This window comes from Ipomoea triloba, chromosome 1, assembly GCF_003576645.1.
Source record: "Ipomoea triloba cultivar NCNSP0323 chromosome 1, ASM357664v1".
Taxonomy (NCBI): domain Eukaryota; kingdom Viridiplantae; phylum Streptophyta; class Magnoliopsida; order Solanales; family Convolvulaceae; genus Ipomoea; species Ipomoea triloba.
The window spans coordinates 30,745,866-30,765,454 of NC_044916.1; the positions used below are offsets into that span (position 1 = coordinate 30,745,866).

Below are 19,589 nucleotides of genomic sequence, written 5' to 3' on the forward strand. Positions count from 1 at the left end.
CAAGTGAAGAGTCTCCTATAAATAGAAGAAATTTGTCTCTCCAATAGTAGATCTACAAAAAATTGTTAGGACAGTGTGTTCCACACGCCTAAAGATAATAATTAAATGTTTATTTGTTTGTGCTAAGTTTTAAGTTTGTTATACGATAACCAAGTTCCTAACAAGTAATACTAAAGTTATTGAAAATCTTTTAGAATTGAAGAATCTTGAAATAAGAGGCTACGAAGTAAAAAAATAATGTTGTGAAAGTGATTTTGATATAATAAAGAGAATAAAATGTGAATTTCCTACTTTACACCTCAAATTTTAAATATTTTTTAATTTTTCTGTCAAATTTAACGGTTAGGGACTAAACTCGCAACTTCGCAAATAACTGAGGGATTAAACTCGGATATGGTCATAACTCAGGGACTTAGTCGAAACTTAGGCATAACTTAGGGACCACAGATGCAATTTTTCCAAAATGTAATGATTGTGAAGTGTTTACGCACTCTGGGCAAAACACTCTCTCTTGTCGAGTCACGTCATTTTTATTCTCTTTGTCAAGGTGAAAGAGTTTTCTTTTCACAGGTTTTAGATGGATGGTGTACACTAACATATAAAAATAATACACTAAATCATCTAAACATGATAGAGAATCTCACTACAACGCGAGATAGAACACTAAGCTTTATAGTATCGTGAATTCCTGATTGTACTTCATTCTTTCAAAATGAAAATACTCATTTTTCTTATTTTTTTTGAAAACAACTCATTTTTCTTATTTAACAACTCAAACTATATTTTCACAAACATAACTTGGCCTATATAGTCTAAGAAGTGGTTTGGGTTGGAGGATTATCAATAAGAGACTGATTTTTAGATTGAGTTAGTACATATCATACTAAGTTAAAAAAAAAAAAGTGTTAGTTATTTTTTTTTTCTTTTCTGATACAACCGAAAAAAGTAATGTTATATTTTTTTTGAAAAAAAAAAAGTAATGTTATTTAATACGGAACAACAGGATATTTTAACATTAGATTCATATATTTTATTATTTGCTATTCAAACCATTGACCAATTCTTTATTGATTTGCCTTTTTCTTACGTACACCTAACGATATTGGCAAGTTTCGACCGTCCAAGACATGCCTAAGCCTGGTGCCCGCAGGCCTTTCTGCATGCCTCTCTTTATGGCTTATTTTGTAATTTATAGTGAACCATATTGAATACTACAAATTGATTAAACACGTAACAACAAAGGGAGCATCCGATGAACCAAACTTGATAATGCTAACCACTTTCCATGCACAATAATGGACCGAATCTCCTCTGTTTTATCTTCCTTACAAAATAGTATCTAATACTTAATTATAGGAAATGATATCAACAACAAATAATCCCAACAAAATGAGTTTGATTTTTTTTCCAATGAGATTTCATGTGAAAGTTTTATATATGAAAAAAGCAATAACTATCGGTGAGGATAGTTCACCAAATTAGATCTAATAATAATTCGGCTTCATATCAATAAAAACTTTTGAAGTGACTATATATATAAGATTTAAAGGATCATGTTACCAAAAATAATTATCAATAATGTTATTGTTATACGTAGTATCATTTATATCAAAATTTGTATAATTTCTTTTTGATGGTAAGGATAATGAGGATAGTGCACCGGCCTGCAACCACTACTACCACAAATCTACAATACTATTCGAAGGTGTGCATCGAGTAAACGTATTAATGTATAACAACTCATAAACTACACATGAGTACAACTCATCAAAAACCACTATCACTATATGAGGATGTGCATTGAGTAAACTTGCCGTGTATAATAGCCTACAAACCACAAAAAAGTACAGTTGCTTGCTTGCAACCACTACCACTATTCGGGGGATGTGCACTATGTAAACTCCACTCTCGTAGAATATCCCTCAAATCACACAGGAGACGTAAATCACACAAAAAAAACCGTATTTGATAGGCTCAACCGAAACTCCGAGATGTTGACAATAATCAAATTCATGATCTTCTAGTACAAAAATCATGTTACGCCAACTTAACCACTCTTTACGGAGAAAATTAGTCACTCTCGTTAAAAGTCAATTTAAGGAATATTATATAATGATCTATAACAACTTATTTGAGACAAATAAAATTGTCATAATTGATGGGAAATCAAATAAGAAGGAGAAAAAGAAGAGGAGAAATCAGTATGCATTGTTTATTTGTTTGTTTTTGTGTGTGTATATATATGCGTGTCACTTTGGTGCAAATATTATAAATCGAACATTCCAAAGCCGTGGACGTAACGGAACCTGTTAGAACAAACCATCAGCAACTTATTATGTTTACGTAGTTTACATTGTTTTTAACATTGTTTTAAGTTCATCCAATAAAATCTAAAAAGAAAAATAATAATTAGAAAAAAAATTCAGGTACTCTTATTCTTTTCTTATACACACTTTTTAAAAATTTGTTTTATATAAGGCTACTCTAAAAGGAAAAAAAAAAAAAAAAACAAAAACAAAAACAAACAAACAAAGTAGATCAGTTAATAGAATCACAAAGAAGAGATTTGAATAAATTTTTTTAAAAATCAAAATCATCTAATGAAAATTTGGAACAATCTAAAGAAAATTTAAATGACCAAGGCAATGTTAATGAGGGTATAGGTAATTTGAGTGATGATGATATGTATCAAATAATAATTCTTTAAATAAACATGATAATTTACCAAATGAATGTAATGTAGAAAATGAGTGTAATGTTGACAATACATTACCCAATGAAAATGATAATTTACCAAATGAATGTAACATTGAAAATGAGTGTAATGTTGACATACATTAGCTAAAGAACACCTTATCCCTCATTCTGATATTTATGATCCTAGGAATTGAGCTAATCTTGATAGTAAATCAAGGGATATTATCGATCATTTTTCATGCATGTAGAATTTTTTTTTTAAAATCTTAATTTTAGTTTTTCATATAAATGCCATTTTTTTTTTAATTTCACTCTGAGCCTATAAAATGTTTGGATATATATTCAAAATTATATAGCTAAGGACACATAAACACATAACATAATACACATATAGATGAAGACATAAAAATTCATAACATAATGCGCATGCTTTGTATGTACTTATTTTAAAATATCGTGTTTATGTATATGCCATATGTGTATTATGTTAAGTGTTTATGTGTTCAACTATATAATTCTGTACATTATGAACATGAATTATGTACTTTATGAAGTCAAATTTTGTATATTACATTGTGAATCCTGATCCACGATATAAATTGCCGTAACGGAATCTGTTAGAACAAACCATCAACAACTTCTTATGTTTACGTAGTTTACATTGTTTTTAACATTGGTTTAAGTTCATCCAATATACATTTGAGACTATAAATCATAAAACTATTATTGAATATGACATTAATATTTATTAAATATATAACATGAATATTGAATTAATGATCACTAAATATATTTTAAAAATGAATTAGATTACAAATATAATATTTAATCCAAACTTAAAAACACCGCTAAGGTAAAAGTCTAGTTATTCATACTATAGAATAAAATACAATGACTAAACAAAAAAAATGTCATATCACACCAATGTTAGTTTTAGAAGCGACATTAACCCAATGGACGGAATACCCAACACATACATACCAAGTTGTAAATTCTATAAGTGAGAAAGCAATCCATCTTCACAACAATTTGAGACTCTATTTTAACTCAATAAAGAATTTTAAATGTTAATTCAACTAAATAGATGAGCCCAAATATTCACCACGTACCCTTGATTTAAAATTAAAAGAAAAAGAAAAAGAAAAAAAGAATGAATGAATGGGGCCCTCTATAACACAAAGAATAAAATGTTGTATTCCCACTAAAAATATTCTCTTAACCATGGCAAATCCTACTCAATTGTGAGAAGTGAACAATATATGAAAGATTCGGCAAGGCATTTGGCCCATGTAAACATACAAAGCCTAATTGTGTTTTGTAGAGACAATTAATCTCCATTCTGAATGCCTTAGAAACATATAAAATGGGCCATAATTAATATAGATATTCCCGAAAAAAAAGAAAGAAAAGAAGATAAAAATCATTGTCATGGGTCCATGAATGAAAAGTAGTTGCATGATGGGCCGTGTGATTTGTCCCCAAGAATCTGCCCCCATTTCGCCATCAACTAACGCTTTGCCAACCTTATCTTCATTTTTAAAACAAAACGAATGGAGAATAACATTCCCAATAATGAGTTTGTCAACAAATGAGTAATTGCTAAGCCATGAATTGGCAACCGATAACGCTTTCAGTTTTGTATTCTACCGCCCTTGTCAAGTATTCAATACTTAAGAGAGATAATTCATCTAGTCGATGAGAATTTTGCATAGAACAACCTCTTAAGTGAGGTTTTTCCTTCTTTTTTTAGGTTCCAACATTCACTATCTCACTCAATATTGAAAATTATTTTCATATTAATTTTATATTTTTATAAGTTTTTTTATGGACACACCATTTTATACCAGCTATATTTTAATTATTTCTTTATTAAAAAATAATAATAAAATTAATTCTTTATTTATTATAATTTAAATATTATAATAATTATTATATATATTTATATATAAATTAAACATGTCAAATTTTAAGTTAATTAATAATTTAAAATTTTTAATTATTATAATATGTTATTAAAACTATATATTACATAACCCTCTAATAAAAAAAAATTAAAGAAAATGGATTAAAAAAGGGAGAGAGCTAATGTTTTGTGTTATTTAACGAAAAAAAAAAAAAAAAAGCAAAATAAATAATATAAATGTTAAACAATTAGAGTGGTTGCCAGCAGGCCACTCTGAAGCGCCCAGCGGGCGCATTACCATAATGCACCCGTTGAGCGCATGCGTGGCACCAAACATTTTTTTTCCTGCAAAAATCAGCTCTTTATATGTAAAAAACATGACATGTTCGTAAGATTTACTGTTAGTGACATGGTGAATGTTTGTTCCTTCCACAAATATAAATAAATTGTTTTCCATTGCCTTGCCATAGATATAGACCAATTGTTTTCAGTTACTTACATGTGACTATTATTAACTTATTATTGTTTGTGTGGTGTCACTTGACTTTCTTGTAAAGTCTTTGCACTACCTCTTTTTTTTTTTTCTTTTTTTTTCTTTTTTTTTTAAAGATTATTCATAAGATTCGAATCCAACACCTTATAACTAGTTAAAATGTGTCTTGGAGTTCTTTTTATTACTCCGTATATGATATGATTCTTGTTAAGTTGGATGGTCTAAACTGGGTTAAGTTTGTTGCTTAGGCTAGCCCTCGTGAACAGTGACAAATGATTTGGCCCACGCACTGCCCTTGGTTCCAACTTTACGACTAGATTACAATGCATTTGGATCGAATCATTGAGATGTACTCCCTCTGTCCTATTTTACCTGTCCTGTTTACTATTCATTGGTCAAACCAACTATTTCTTCATTTGCTTATTTTTTTTAGTATTTTTAATTATTTTTAAATTTAATTTTTTTTGTGTTTAATAATACTTTTAACGTAGTTTCTAAATATATAAATTTTATATATTAATACTAAATTTAATATTATGAAAAATTGAATTAAAAATAATTTTAGTCAAGCCTCGTTAATCGAATCTGACAAAAAAATGGGACGGAGGTAGTAATATTTTACTAAATTACTATGGACTCATTATCTTATCAAATACACTTATTTTGTTAGACCAATCTCCATAAAGCTAAGGGAAAGTAACATTTTCTTAAATCTTTAAATTATATAAAAATAACACTTTACATTATTCTATTAGACTTATTGTAACTTTTCGTTTTTCAATTATTTACAAAATAATTTTTTTACTTCGAATTTATTTAATTATATCAAAATAACTCACTTCATATACAATTAAGAGATTGAAAATGATAATATATTTCTCTATAATTTAAATTTATGAATCTAACTTAATGATGGTTCCAAAGATACTGTTAACCTCTTCATCAAGGTACGTGCCGTTTGGATTGAAAGAGTTGGAAATCCTACCCTATTATCGAGATTGATATACCATGTACCAAGGGGGAAGAATTTTTTCTTTTTTCAATTTAAGTTTATTTTTAATACAAATAAAATTAATATATAAAAATATCATTACAAATTTGTAATTAATATATTTTTAATGACAACACACACACACATATATATATAATTAACATACGATTATATTAATTAAGTCACGATATTAAGTTTATTTTTAACATATTATATTATTGGTTCATTTTTAAAATATTGTAATTTTTTTTTACAATACTAATACAAGTATATTATTATACTGATAAACTAACATTAAATAAGTTTATTAATCAAACATATCATATCATTTTCATAATACCACAAGTCCATTTCCAAAATACTACACGTTTATTTTAATGATTTATGATCTATAATATAAGGTGAATCATGATTCACGATATAATTTTTTCTAGGGGTGTCAATGCATGTTGGCCCACTCCATTAGGCCAGCTTCACTGCTGATTTTTTTTCTTTTGGGGTCTTTGAGGCCTGCCCACGAAGTATGCGGGCTAGGATTATGTAACTGTAATCCACCTAATGCCGGCTCATGGGTCCCGCGGGCCTAATTTCAAAAGTAAAAATATATTATATTATTATTTTATATTTAAATAATTTAACTTAAATAATATTAAATTTTTCGGGTTTAAAAATTAAAAAATTTACATTTTTTAATATTTAGTGTGTAAAGTATATATATATATATATATATATATGAAAAAGTCCGCGGGCCAGCTCGTCAATCCGTGTGAGTCAAGCCCGTAAGACCCGCATTTTCGTGGGCCAAAAATTCTAGACCCTAACCAGTCCCTCCACGATGTGGTGTACGAGTGATCCGCAGATTTTGACTCACCTTAACAGCTCTAATTTTCCCTATTATCCTGTTCATTGGATTGTGAGCCAAAAGTCCATAATTTTTCCTCTTGGATCTGCTACTAACCTAATCCATTCAATTTCGGGCTTCTTCAATCAATAATATTATAAAACATCGGCAAACCAACCAAGGTCCCCTATATATCCGCATCATTATTAAACATTAAAATGCACAACCAACACACACACACAAACCTAATACATGCGAGTCACATACATTGTTTAATGATTAATTCTTTATATATTATAATATACAAGTGATTAGAATAAGTGCACGACATCTTATCTCATGATTAATTAAGGATAAACACAACACCCGCCGCCATTATCAACCATCTAAAATTGGAAAGGTGGCGAAGGTGCAACTTCCCAATCTCTTTGTTTATCAGCCAACAAATGCCTTCTTGCCTTAAAAGCTGAGATTTCAAGATAACATACTATATTTAGGAATCTCTATTTTTAGACAACTCCCCCTCTCCCAACCTCCCCCAATTTACGATATCAACCTTTGTTTTTACCCACAGCTGGTCAAGATGACATGGGCAATGTTGTCATTCCAAGGTTTGTTGTCTAATTCCGGGATGGTGATATTTTTATATATTAGTGATGAGGGGGTTTAATTAATTAATTAATTAATCATGAAAAGTCTAATTAATAAGAGTAATATTAGGGTTTGAAGGAAAGACTTGAATTGAAGACCTGCACTCAACAGCAAATCCCCAACCAACCCCTCACTGTCATTATATTGCCCCTTAAGACAAGTGTTCATATATACCCCCTTTAATACGTACTTGAAGTAAGTAAGATGGTGTTTCAATCAAGCTAATCCCAGTTGGGTTGGTACAAAATTAGGTTTTAATTCTCTAATAATGATTGGATGGCGTGTTCTGTTTTAACTAAAATGTTAAGTTGATAGTAAGACGTTGCATTTATTAATTTTATATTTCAATTTTTAGTTTTAAAATGGTGTAGTACAGATAAATTTAGGTAAAACTAGTACTCATCTATGTCAAAGATGAGGACACCCTATCTTTATGTGCACTCGTAATGAAATTAATATATATGAAATATAATTTGTTTAGCAACCTAAATAATTTTTGCCGACTTAAATAGTTTTGCTGGTGTGATTATTATATTACTTTAATGAGTAAATTTTATTTGAAGTTTATCTATTATTATGATATTATCACATTTGATCATATTTTTTTAGATTTTATAATATTATGTTATTGACTTTAATTTATTTATCACAATTAATTAATTATTTAAAATTTTGACATTTAACTATTTAATAAAAATGACTAACATATAAGTATGTAACTTTATCATTTAAGTCTTCTGTCATATTTTGTAATTTCTCTGGTCTCTTGTAAATTCTATTATTTGAATGGTTGAATTACATATTAGTCATATTTATTAAATGATGAAATAATAATATTTTAAAAGAGAAATTAATTGTAACAAACAAATGAAAGTCAAGAATGTAATGTAGTAAAATTAAAAGAGAAAAACTAAATATGACGATGTCACAATAGTCAATGTCTAAAACACTAGTACAGAGAGTGACATTCGTTATTGTAGTAGTGGACAATAAGTTTTACTACATGTACTCCCAAATTCTACTTCCTCACTTTTAATTCATGATGTGACAAATAAAAATTCGATATATATTTTCATCATGTAAGTCCCATGAAAAATGTTTACGTTAAAAATTTGTAAGAGAAAGTAAAAATCGGAGTAAAAAATGCAAGTTGATGTAGTAATTTTTCATAGATAATAGGCATGTATATTTATGACGCTGACATAAAAAGTACCAATTTTAATTTACTATATTTTTCAAAAACTTGTCATAGTTATTGATGTTTTTTGAGGGGATGGGGTGTGTTAATTTAGAACGCCATACCCATTCAGATACGTCATAGTCAATACACAGATTGAAATAAAATTAAAAAAAAAAAACGTAAATTACAGCTAAAAGATAAGATGAGAAGACAAAAATGCAAACAACATTGCTAGCTTTTACTCTTAGCAGGATCCAGTGTTGGACAACATAGTATGGTCTATACAAAGCAAATCAAATGTATTCACATGCGTCGCCATCCCGTATCTCTAACACAATCCCATAATTAATTACAAACACCAAAAAAATAAAACCATCCATTTCCCATTTCCTTTTCTGCCTTTAGTAAATGTTAATCACAACTTGAAAATTTAAATAAAATTAGAAATAATAATATTGTTGTTAAGTAAATGATTAATTATAGGAAAAAACAGTACAAGAAAGGCAAAAACACGAATTCGTGATTTGCGGATACATTAGAAGTTTTCTAGGACTGACTGACTCTAATTCATTAATTATGTGTTATTGTTAATAATTAATGAAGAAAAACAAAGAGATTTGAAATGGAAAACATGACTTCTCTGGATCTATGGTGACTAAAATTGAGACATGAAGATGAAGATGAAGAATTACAGGCTCCATTATATATTATTTTTTTAATTATATATTAGTGGGAGCTGAGATATGAAGATTAAGATCATCGCCGCCACAAATATTCTGATCATTACGACAATGACTACTGCTAGCATTGTGATCGTCGTTGTTAAAGCTGTTACTGTTGTTCTCTACGGCGTCGTTTTTTACGGTTTCGCCGCCGTTGATGACGTTGAAGCCTCCATTGCTGACGTTGTCTTTCTTCCCCAAGGTGTTTTTGTTGTTGTGCATCCACACTTTGAGAACGCCTCTGGAAACGCCGATTTCGTTGCAGAATCTCTCCACCGACACCTCGTCGGATTTCTGCAATTTCCACCCTAATTTCTCGGAGAAATTGTGCATTTTCTCCTTCTGTTCCTGCGTGAATTTCGTGCGGAACCGCTTTCTCCCGGCGGTGTTCTCATGCTTCACGGCGGTGGGGGTCACCGGCGTCAGGTGGTGGTTGTCCGGCGGGGTGGCGAGGGCAAGGAGCATGTGCTGCGGCGGCGGCGGCGGCGGGGACGGAGAAGGGGAGGAGCGGCGGCGGAAGGGGTGGCGGAAGTCGATGAAGTGCGGGGAGGAGATGTGAGTGGGGGAGGAAAAGGAGTAATCGTCCGGCGGCTCACGGCGGTGGAAATTGCGGTGGCAGCCGCACGCGGCGCATTTCAGGGAGGTGGGGTCCGCCGGAGTAGCGTCGGGGGCGGGCATGAATTCGCCGCAGCCGTCCACGGCGTGGCCGCCCATGCTGGCCGCATGATTCTTCAAGCATTCTTTATAAACCACCGCCGGCGGCGCCGCCTGTTTCCGGTTCACGGCGGCGCCGTTGGTGAACGACAGCGGCTTAAGGCGGGGCTGGGGTGGGGTATCGTTTTCAGAATCAGGGGTTTTGGTGGTGGGGCTGGTGGTCAAGTCCATGGGAGGCAAATGATCAAGAAAAGATGGGTATTGGGTAAGGGGTTTGATATATTTTGTTGAAACAACAACAACAACAAATTATATTAAGGAAGAAATAGGAACACTTATTAAGGAGAAGAATTAGCACAGAAAATTTTAAGGATGGGGAGGGTTTATGCAAGTGGGGTTTAGGCTTTTTAGCTTTTTTGGTTTCTAGAGAGAAGAGGAAATGAGAGGGGTGGATAGTGACTGGAGAAAACAATTGGACAAAAAGTTCCATCACAAAATCATCTACCACTTTGTTTATACATTTAAATCCCTAGGGCTTATACCTTTTACTATTTTTTAATTACACCCCAGCTAACTCCCCTAACCTAATTTATCATCTTTGGGTCACATTTTATTTTTATATAATGTTAATATTTATAAAGTATTATATTATAGTTGGTTATTATTAATTTTTTTAGTAAGTTAAAACTACTTTTTAATATTTTTTTATTTGTTTTTGAAATATTATAATCTATCCTCCATTTAGGTGAAAATTTAATTATGATTTGTTTCTCAAAACCTATGACTTTTAAATATTTTTTAGAATGGGGTTAAAGATATAAGTCATAGGTGTGGCTTTTTGTTGAAATATATTATTTTAATATGAATAATGTAATATTTAGGGTGTTTCCCCCCGAAAAATTATTTTAAAAAATTATTTTTCAGGTTTCTAGTGTTTGGATGGGCTTCGAAAATCCATTCAATGAAAAAATTTCAATTGAATGTGGAATATCTGGTCATTTTGACGGAAAATGACTTCTTCCAAATTTTGGTGGAAGTTATTTTCCGGTCCAAGGCTACATCGACGAACGACGATGAAGACTTCCAGACTAAGGCTCTCGTTTTTGACGGACTGGTTTCCGTCAGAAACCATCTATTTTAATTTTTAAAAAATAAATAACATTATTTTTAATATTATTATAATTATTTTTATATTTTGAATAAAATAATTAAAATGTTTAATTATACAATTCTACTCATTTTTCATAAAATAAACCAAACACATCATGACAGTTTTTATAATGCAACCGAACAATGATAAAAAAAAAATATTTTCAGAAAAAATGACTCATTTTTAAAATATATTTTTCAGAAGTCATTTTCATGACTTCTAAATCAACCTTACGGTGTGTATACAAGGGCACAAAAATGTTAGTTTGCATGCATTAAATGGGTAATGACAATGTATTGTGCAATAGTCGTGCGAATGGATTTCTGATTTTTAATTTAGTATAAGGTTGGCATTACAATTAGTTTTGTTGCAAAGTTATGAGCTATAACTGTTCGATGGTGAAAATCGTAAGTATACCTTAATTATACCACTCTTACAATATACTTACGTTTTCAATTAAGAACTTTACGATTGATAATTTCTTTTTTTTATCACTCTAACCTCTTTAAACCGGCCACAACTAATCTTTCTTTTTTTTTTTTTTTTAAACAAACCACAACTAATCTAAACAATCATTTTAAACAGCAATTAAAATGATGTACCAACCCAATCCTTTCAACCACCCTCCTAAATACATCAAAATTAAAGAAATAAATTGGCAAGTAAAAATGGAGTAATGGATGAATGAATGGGCATAAATTAAAGAGGATGGGTAATTGGTAAAGGAGTGAAGAGATAATTAGTAGATAGAGGGGAGAGGTTGGTTAGTCCGTGAGAAAATCATTAAATATGGGTAGTTGGGTTTTATATTAATGGTAATTAATCTGTTTGCAACTACTGTCTCCCCCTTCCAGTCAAAAATTCAATTCCAAAGCTTATCAGAACCCATCATGTGATTCTCTGTCACGTTTTGCCAGACGTGGCGTAACCACAGCTCTTCGTATGCTTACTTGACTTTGACCCCTACGTACGTTACTCTCCTTTAATTTCTTTGTTTTTTTAAAATCGTACATCACTTATTCACCACTCTACTATACTAGTCCACCGGGTCAACTTTTTCCCTCAAATACGTTAACATTTCTAATTTTTCATGTGTTATATATTTGATCAAAATATAACATTTTTACGTACAATTTAGTAATAAATTTTATGGTCACACTTGTGTGATGTCATCTTACAAACTTTTTTATGAGACGAATCAGATCAATATATAAATATAATATTGGGTTCTTTCAATGATTTTTGACCCAACTCGTTACACGAATAAAAATTCGTGAGAGGTCTCACACACGTTTTTATCGTAAATTTAAATGTTATGTTATTACCTGGTTCGTGAACTTGGCAACAATTTGATTTTGATTGATAAGTTAATTGTTAAAAGTTTATGAAATGTAAATATATGAAACGGGTCGGGTCACTTATTAATGATACCAAAGATCTGACCCTTCTCACGAATTGAGACACATGAGAAGGTTTTACACAAGTGTTACCTTTTAATATTTTGTTTGTTTTGATATGAAATTGAAGAGTACAACTCATCTCAATTAAATGATTACCTAATAATGAAATTATAAATTTATTATTTTGTTATTATGAGAGATTTTAAAGTGTTGTGTGATTTGTTGAGTTATAGCTTATGTTTATAGTAAATTCTCAATGTATAAATACAACATGACAAGGATAAAATTATACAGATCAAAATTTTTGTATCTGACAATAAAATTTGTTTTATTCATTGATTAAAATGAATTTGATCAATCTAAATTTATGATACGCAAATAATCTACTTATATTGTCACGTTAAATGACGATAAATTTTGGTGCTACCCGTCCGTGAAAATGTTCCTTTATTATATTTTATTTAGTTATGCTCTATAGTATACACTCGATAAGTAATCTTTTAGAATCTTCCAACTTCAGTCAGGAATGGAAATCCAATATAATGGTCCCTATATACTATTCAACATCCATATTTAACAAAAACCAGGGCAATGCATATTGACATATAGTAACAAATAGGGTGCTCATTTAGTTAATAATTGAATTGAATTGAATTAATTTAATTTAATTTTTAAACAGTTTTAATCGTTTTATTTTAAAAATTTGGTTTCTATAAGTTAATTTAAACAAATCTATTCAGTTAATTCTTCATAGTTTTGCACTTTTAGTCCAAGTGTTATACAATTGGTAAACTCCTTTAACATATGGGGGTATTTTTGTCATTTGGAATCAATATTCGTTCACATTGAAAGAATGAAACTTTAACCATAGATATTTTTCTAAATGACAAAAATAACCCCATAAAAAGAGTTTGTAATGGAGTTTGATAATATATAATACTAGGATTGAAAGTGCAACATAATGAAAAATTAATAGACTAAATTTGTTTAGACCAACTAACATGGACCAAATTTTTAAAAACAAAACAATTCACGCCCAAAAATGTTAGTATTTTCCAATTTAAAAATCTATAAAATTTATAAATAAATTTTTTTCAATCCAAAGTTTATACAACAAAATAGTCATTGCATTAATATATATTGATAAAAAGTAAAAAGCTAGTTAATTGTATGATTTATAAATTATATAAAAAAATAAAAAATAAAAACACACCCGGACACACAAACAATTCGGTTAACCAACACTTTCAAACCAAATCAACAATAACTGAAATTTTTTAAAATCATTAACTACTAACGAAACTTAAATGACCAAATACATTGAGCTCAATTGACATCTCTGATTTTCCTCAAGGGAAGATCACAAGATCAAACCCTAATGGAGTCGATAACACTAAAAAAAAAAAACTTAAATATTTTCATAAAAAATAAATGATCAAAATTTGTTAGTTTGATAAATTAACTGATTTTTTTTTTCCCCTACTCACAGAGTAGAGGTAGAGATGCAATGGGACAAAAACATAAATAAATTTCAAATGACATAAATATGGTGAAAAGATTAGCGAAAGATGGTAGCTAGGTGTGTGTGAATTGGCCTACGTTGTACGACTATACATTTAATTTGCAGTACAATAGGCCTGCTAAATACCCACTACCCAGCAACTACTACATAACCTGACACTTATGAGACAGCTATTAAGGACATGTTTACCTGTTCAAATTATTTTTCATTCTTTATTTTCAACTGTTAACAATTTTCCATACTTTCACTACATCTACACTGTTTAATATTGATTTTTTTTTTTCATTCTCATACAAGTCCGTTTAATTCGTAAATTTTTCTTTATTATAAAGAGTGATATTTTATGAGAATGAACGATGAATCTTTTTTTTTTTTTTTTAATTATAAGGAATGAAAGTTCCAATTTCATATTTTATTATCAACTGGAGGGTAAAAATTACTTAAAATAATTATTGTAAAGGCTTAAATATCTCTATATAATAAAGATATATAAGGGTAATATTAATATTCTAAAGAATTCTATTTCCTATTAGCTAAAAAAGAAGTTTTCAAAAATTTTAAAAATCGAAACTTCAAAAGATTTATCCCCGCGAACCAAATAGGCTATAAATATATTCTTTTTCACTTTTTTTCATTTTATCATTCTTGGCCATTGGCCAACTTGGAGAACTGAAATAATAATAATAATAATAATAATAATAATAATAATAATAATAATAATAATAATAATAATAATAATAATAGTGCCTGTTAAGAGAAAAACAAGGGTGAACAGTGGCTAACAGGAACCTGTTAAGAGAAAAACAAGGGTGAACAGTGGCTAACAGGAAATTGTTAAGAGAAAAACAAGGGTGAACAGTGGCTAACAGGAAATTTACCACAAGTTGTTTCCCAATTGTCAAATTATTGAAAATAATTTTTTTAAAAGAAAAATCAATGTAAAAAACATTTATTAGAACACAATTTATTTTTTGAAACAAAGCAACAAAATTTCAGCAACTGAATATGTCCAATATTTTTAAAAATTATAATTATTTTTAATTTAAAAATATAGACTGATTTAAATTTTAATTACATCCTTTATATTAACAATACTATTACAGTATCTAATCTAAAAATTAAAAAGTGTGAATGAAGGTTATATTATACGGTTATACCCTTCATTGATTAAGGTTATAATTTCCTGTTAGCCACTGTTCACCCTTGTTTTTCTCTTAACAGGCACTATTATTATTATTATTATTATTATTATTATTATTATTATTATTATTATTATTATTATTATTATTATTATTATTATTATTATTATTATTATTATTATTATTATTATTATTATTATTATTATTATTATTATTATTATTGTTATTATTATATAAATATCTGAAATCTAAATAAATCTAAAATTTTAATATAAAGTATTAATATTGAGCATCTATTATACTTCTTCTTCCAAAAAATACTAGTTTTATACTAATATGACTATATGAGTGGTAGGTGGCTAATCTGTTAAAATATTTATGAGCACAGCAATAAATGGAGATAAGTGTTATGTGCAACATTAAGAATAAGGTCTATTCACGGTAAAAAAATCAAACATTTATATCTTATAATAATTATATCCAAATCTTTAAAATATGATAAAAATAATCCTTTTGTGTGTGTGTGTGTTTTGACACTATGCATAGCATTGAATCCATTGACAGCAATTATATTAAAACCATTACTTTTTTGACAAATTAATATAAAAAATCTGACCCCGTCTCACGGATTGTGACCCGTGACTCCGTGAGACGGTCGCACACAAGTTTTGTCAGCATATATTGCATCTAATGAAACTTCAACGTTTGATTGACTTTTGTGGTTTCTTAATTTTAATAAAACATGAAAGGTACTTAGTTGCGCTGTTGCGGTATTTAATTTTCAATTAGATTTTCCTGGTAATTAATACGGAGTACTAGATTATCAACAAGAAAAGCCGGTGCACTTTAGAAATTACAATTAGTTGAATGAATGTACACTCAATATGCTAAGTATGATTACTAAAAATACACAATTTTTTTTATTAAGGAATTCCCAATATTTTTGAAGAAACAAAAATTAGAGGAATTGAAGAAAAATGGGGAATGGAGAATGAAGAATAGAAAACTTTAAAAAAAAAATTAAAATAAGCGATGCCATTATAATAATTAATAGAAAACACTCTTGAATAATAAATAAAAATAAAACATTTTTTTATATAAAATTAAGTAAATAACATAATTTTAACTGAGGTTCATTGGACACAACTCAACTAGTCAAACAACACAAAATAAGTTCATAATAAGCTTTTCTTTATTAGCAACCTACCAAGGACCGAAAACAGGAGAAGATATGAATTTAGCCTCCTACAATTTATCTTCTTCACCCGTTTTCCGGGAAAACGTAAAAAGACACTACCTTAAAAGGGATGGTCAAGTGGGTGGAGAAGGACTTTCGTACATAAATGTCTCCCGTTCGATTCTTGTCAATACATTATTGTCCAACCTCGTTTCATAGGGATTTCTTAGTGGGATTCAACTCTCCACTATAATGAATGATTGCGAATTTTCATCATCATTAATATGGGTGGGACCTTAAGTGGGCTTGTAGAGTGAATGATATGGCCGTAATCACTTTATTTTTCTTGTTATTATCTCTAATTAATCATGGTTGACTGATTGACAGGTTGTGCACCGAGCTAATATAATTGCTTTTTTCATAGCATGCTTAAGCTTGTTATATTCTAATGTTGACTATGACTAGCTTCTTGTTGCTTAGTATGCATATATGATAAAGTTATGATTTAATCAAACTTTATGCATGCTCTAAAGGGGCACAATTTGCTCAAAATATCGTGTTTATGAGATATGTTAGAATAAGCCATCTTCTTTCAAGCTCTTATCTCTCACATTGGGGTGGATGCTTGTCTCATCAATTTGATTTATTGTTTATGTTCAAAGATTTTGGCTGAGATGTACTTTTTAAGTATTATTATTATTATTATTATTATGCATGTAAATTGAATTATATATAATTTGAATATATTCGTTCTATTTGCATGTGTTGTTGTATTACTTGAGAGATATATAGTGACACAATATTTTGAAGATGCTTTTTTTTTTTTTTTTCTAAAAAAAAATCTTACAGGCTGGTAAATTTGTATAAAATGTCTTAAAGTTTAAATTGTGTGTCTATAAATATTTAAAAAATAAAAAATAAAAATCAGTCAGTCTTTCAAATAGGGCTTGGTTAAGTTTAAATTTATACAGAATTGATATGCAGCGTGTGTGAGTATGCCTATATGGGGTTAGAAATGGTGGTTTTGTACCAAAAGTGGGGATTGTGATTCCACTCATCATAAGCCTAGTCTCTCACAATTGGCATGCGGTGATGTCTCAATTAATATTGTTAGGAAAAAAAATTAGTTCGTTGTTCGTAATGGATTCGATTGAGAGGGTGTTGATAAGAATCAAATTTATGACTTATTGGTATGGGAATCATGTTTCATCCACGTGTATCAAAAGATCACGAGTTCAATTCTTGACAACACCTTCTCAGTTGAGCCTAATGCACAAACTGCAGTAAAATCAAACTTCGCCGACAACAAGTGGGTGAAACATGGCTTTCATACCAGAAGGTCACAATTTTCTAAGTGTAACTTATCTCTCATGTATATATTGTTAGCCATTATACACGAGAATAATTTAGTCCGTGCGCATTTTTGGACGGTAACTTTGAGTTTCCTTTGTCATCCAAAAATGACAAGTACCATATCCCGTCATTATTAATTTTTATCTACGAAAGAAATAGTGACGAGTTGTAATGAAAAATCTCATGACACTAAAAACCTTTTGGCTTTTACAATGATTTTTATTTTTTAATCCTGTAGTGACAATTTTACCCATCACTAATTAACATTTTCAGTGAATTCATTCATTGTAACTTCTTTCAACATACTTAGACAAATCTGTGAGTATATAAGTGGTAAGCGTATGTGCCAATAATCTTGTGGTATGTAGTGACTATTCTGAATGAGAGGTCATGAGATTAAGCATTAATTGAGGCAAGATTGACTCTTTCTGCTTCAACAGATTGACTAAATTTTGAATGTGATCGAATTATTACTCAAAAATAAAATTTTAAAAAATCATTATAAGTGAAGATCACTCTAAAAAGGAAAATTTATTTAGAAAGAATCGAAATCTTGGCATGATATTGTGGTGATCATGAAATTTGCAGAATCCAAGTGAGATGAATAGGCTTTAGTAGGCTCACAAAAAATTCAAAGTCTAGAAAAACAAAACCCCATTGAAATGACAAAGGAATTGATCTGAAATAAAAGCCATGAAATTTGGTGCCACCAACAACTGTGACAATGAGATCCAAGAAACTAGCAGCTAAATAAGCTACCTTACCTGCACATTCGACTCCAACTAGTAGTAGTAATCACGCTTCACCTATATTATGTATGGTACCATTTTTGTTTTTTTTCAACTTTACAACAATGCCCTGACAAATGGTGTCACTTTCGAATAAGCATGCGCAGTAGTAGTAGAAGTGTGTACGTACGGCCACGATTAGTTGAAGTTTTCTTTGGCTGATTTTTGTCCAATTACTCTCTACCCCTTTTTCTTTGGTTTTTAAACCAACCATGATTACATATTCAATTACATACATTAGTCGATATTGATGGAGATGTGGCATCTCAATTAAGGCAGGGCTTGCTTGCCGCTTAACTGTGTGTCGGCTGAATTTCAGGGAGTTTATGGCCATCATAAATAGTTCGGTTTTTTGAGGTGCCAAATAAGGGAAATGGGAGAGGAAAATGTGAGAAAAAAGAAAAAAAAAACAAAATAATTCTTTTTATATATATATATAAGGGTTTTACCGTCTTTTGTGCGCCTCACGCGTGCAGAACAGTTCCCTTCTCTCTTTTGGTGGGATCAAAAATATGCAAAATCTGGGGTCCCTGCAAGAGGAGTTCAAGCCTTCTCTCTTTTTCAAGGTGGTCAAACTATCCTAAAAAACTGTGACAAAATGGTCATTGGGGAAGGCCTTGAATTGTACTAGAAATATGAATTTTTGAAACGTTAATTTTGAATTAGTCATATATGGACAAGATCGGATCTCATTACCACCTTGTTGAAGCCATTAAATCACTTCTGTATTATAACGGCACGATACATATTCACCAATAAATATATTTTTGTACAAATTGATTTTATGATATGAAAATTGAAATTTGCACATTTGAAACTCTCCCAATAGGACTTTGTCCTCTTCTTTTGTTTGCAAATCTCTAGCTTGTCTATTCTAGATTTATATGACTTTACTACAAGTTCTTTATTAGCTTCCATTACATGTAAA

At 30.1% G+C, this 19,589-nt stretch overlaps 1 protein-coding gene across 1 annotated transcript; it reads right to left on the bottom strand.

Moving 5' to 3' along the window:
- Positions 1-9,211: 9,211 nt before the first annotated feature.
- LOC116017299 (zinc-finger homeodomain protein 11-like) lies at positions 9,212-10,573 on the bottom strand. The gene has a single exon (XM_031257856.1). It carries the CDS (start codon positions 10,361-10,363, stop codon positions 9,476-9,478), a length of 888 nt encoding a protein of 295 aa, XP_031113716.1. The 5' UTR covers positions 10,364-10,573; the 3' UTR covers positions 9,212-9,475.
- Positions 10,574-19,589: the final 9,016 nt, after the last annotated feature.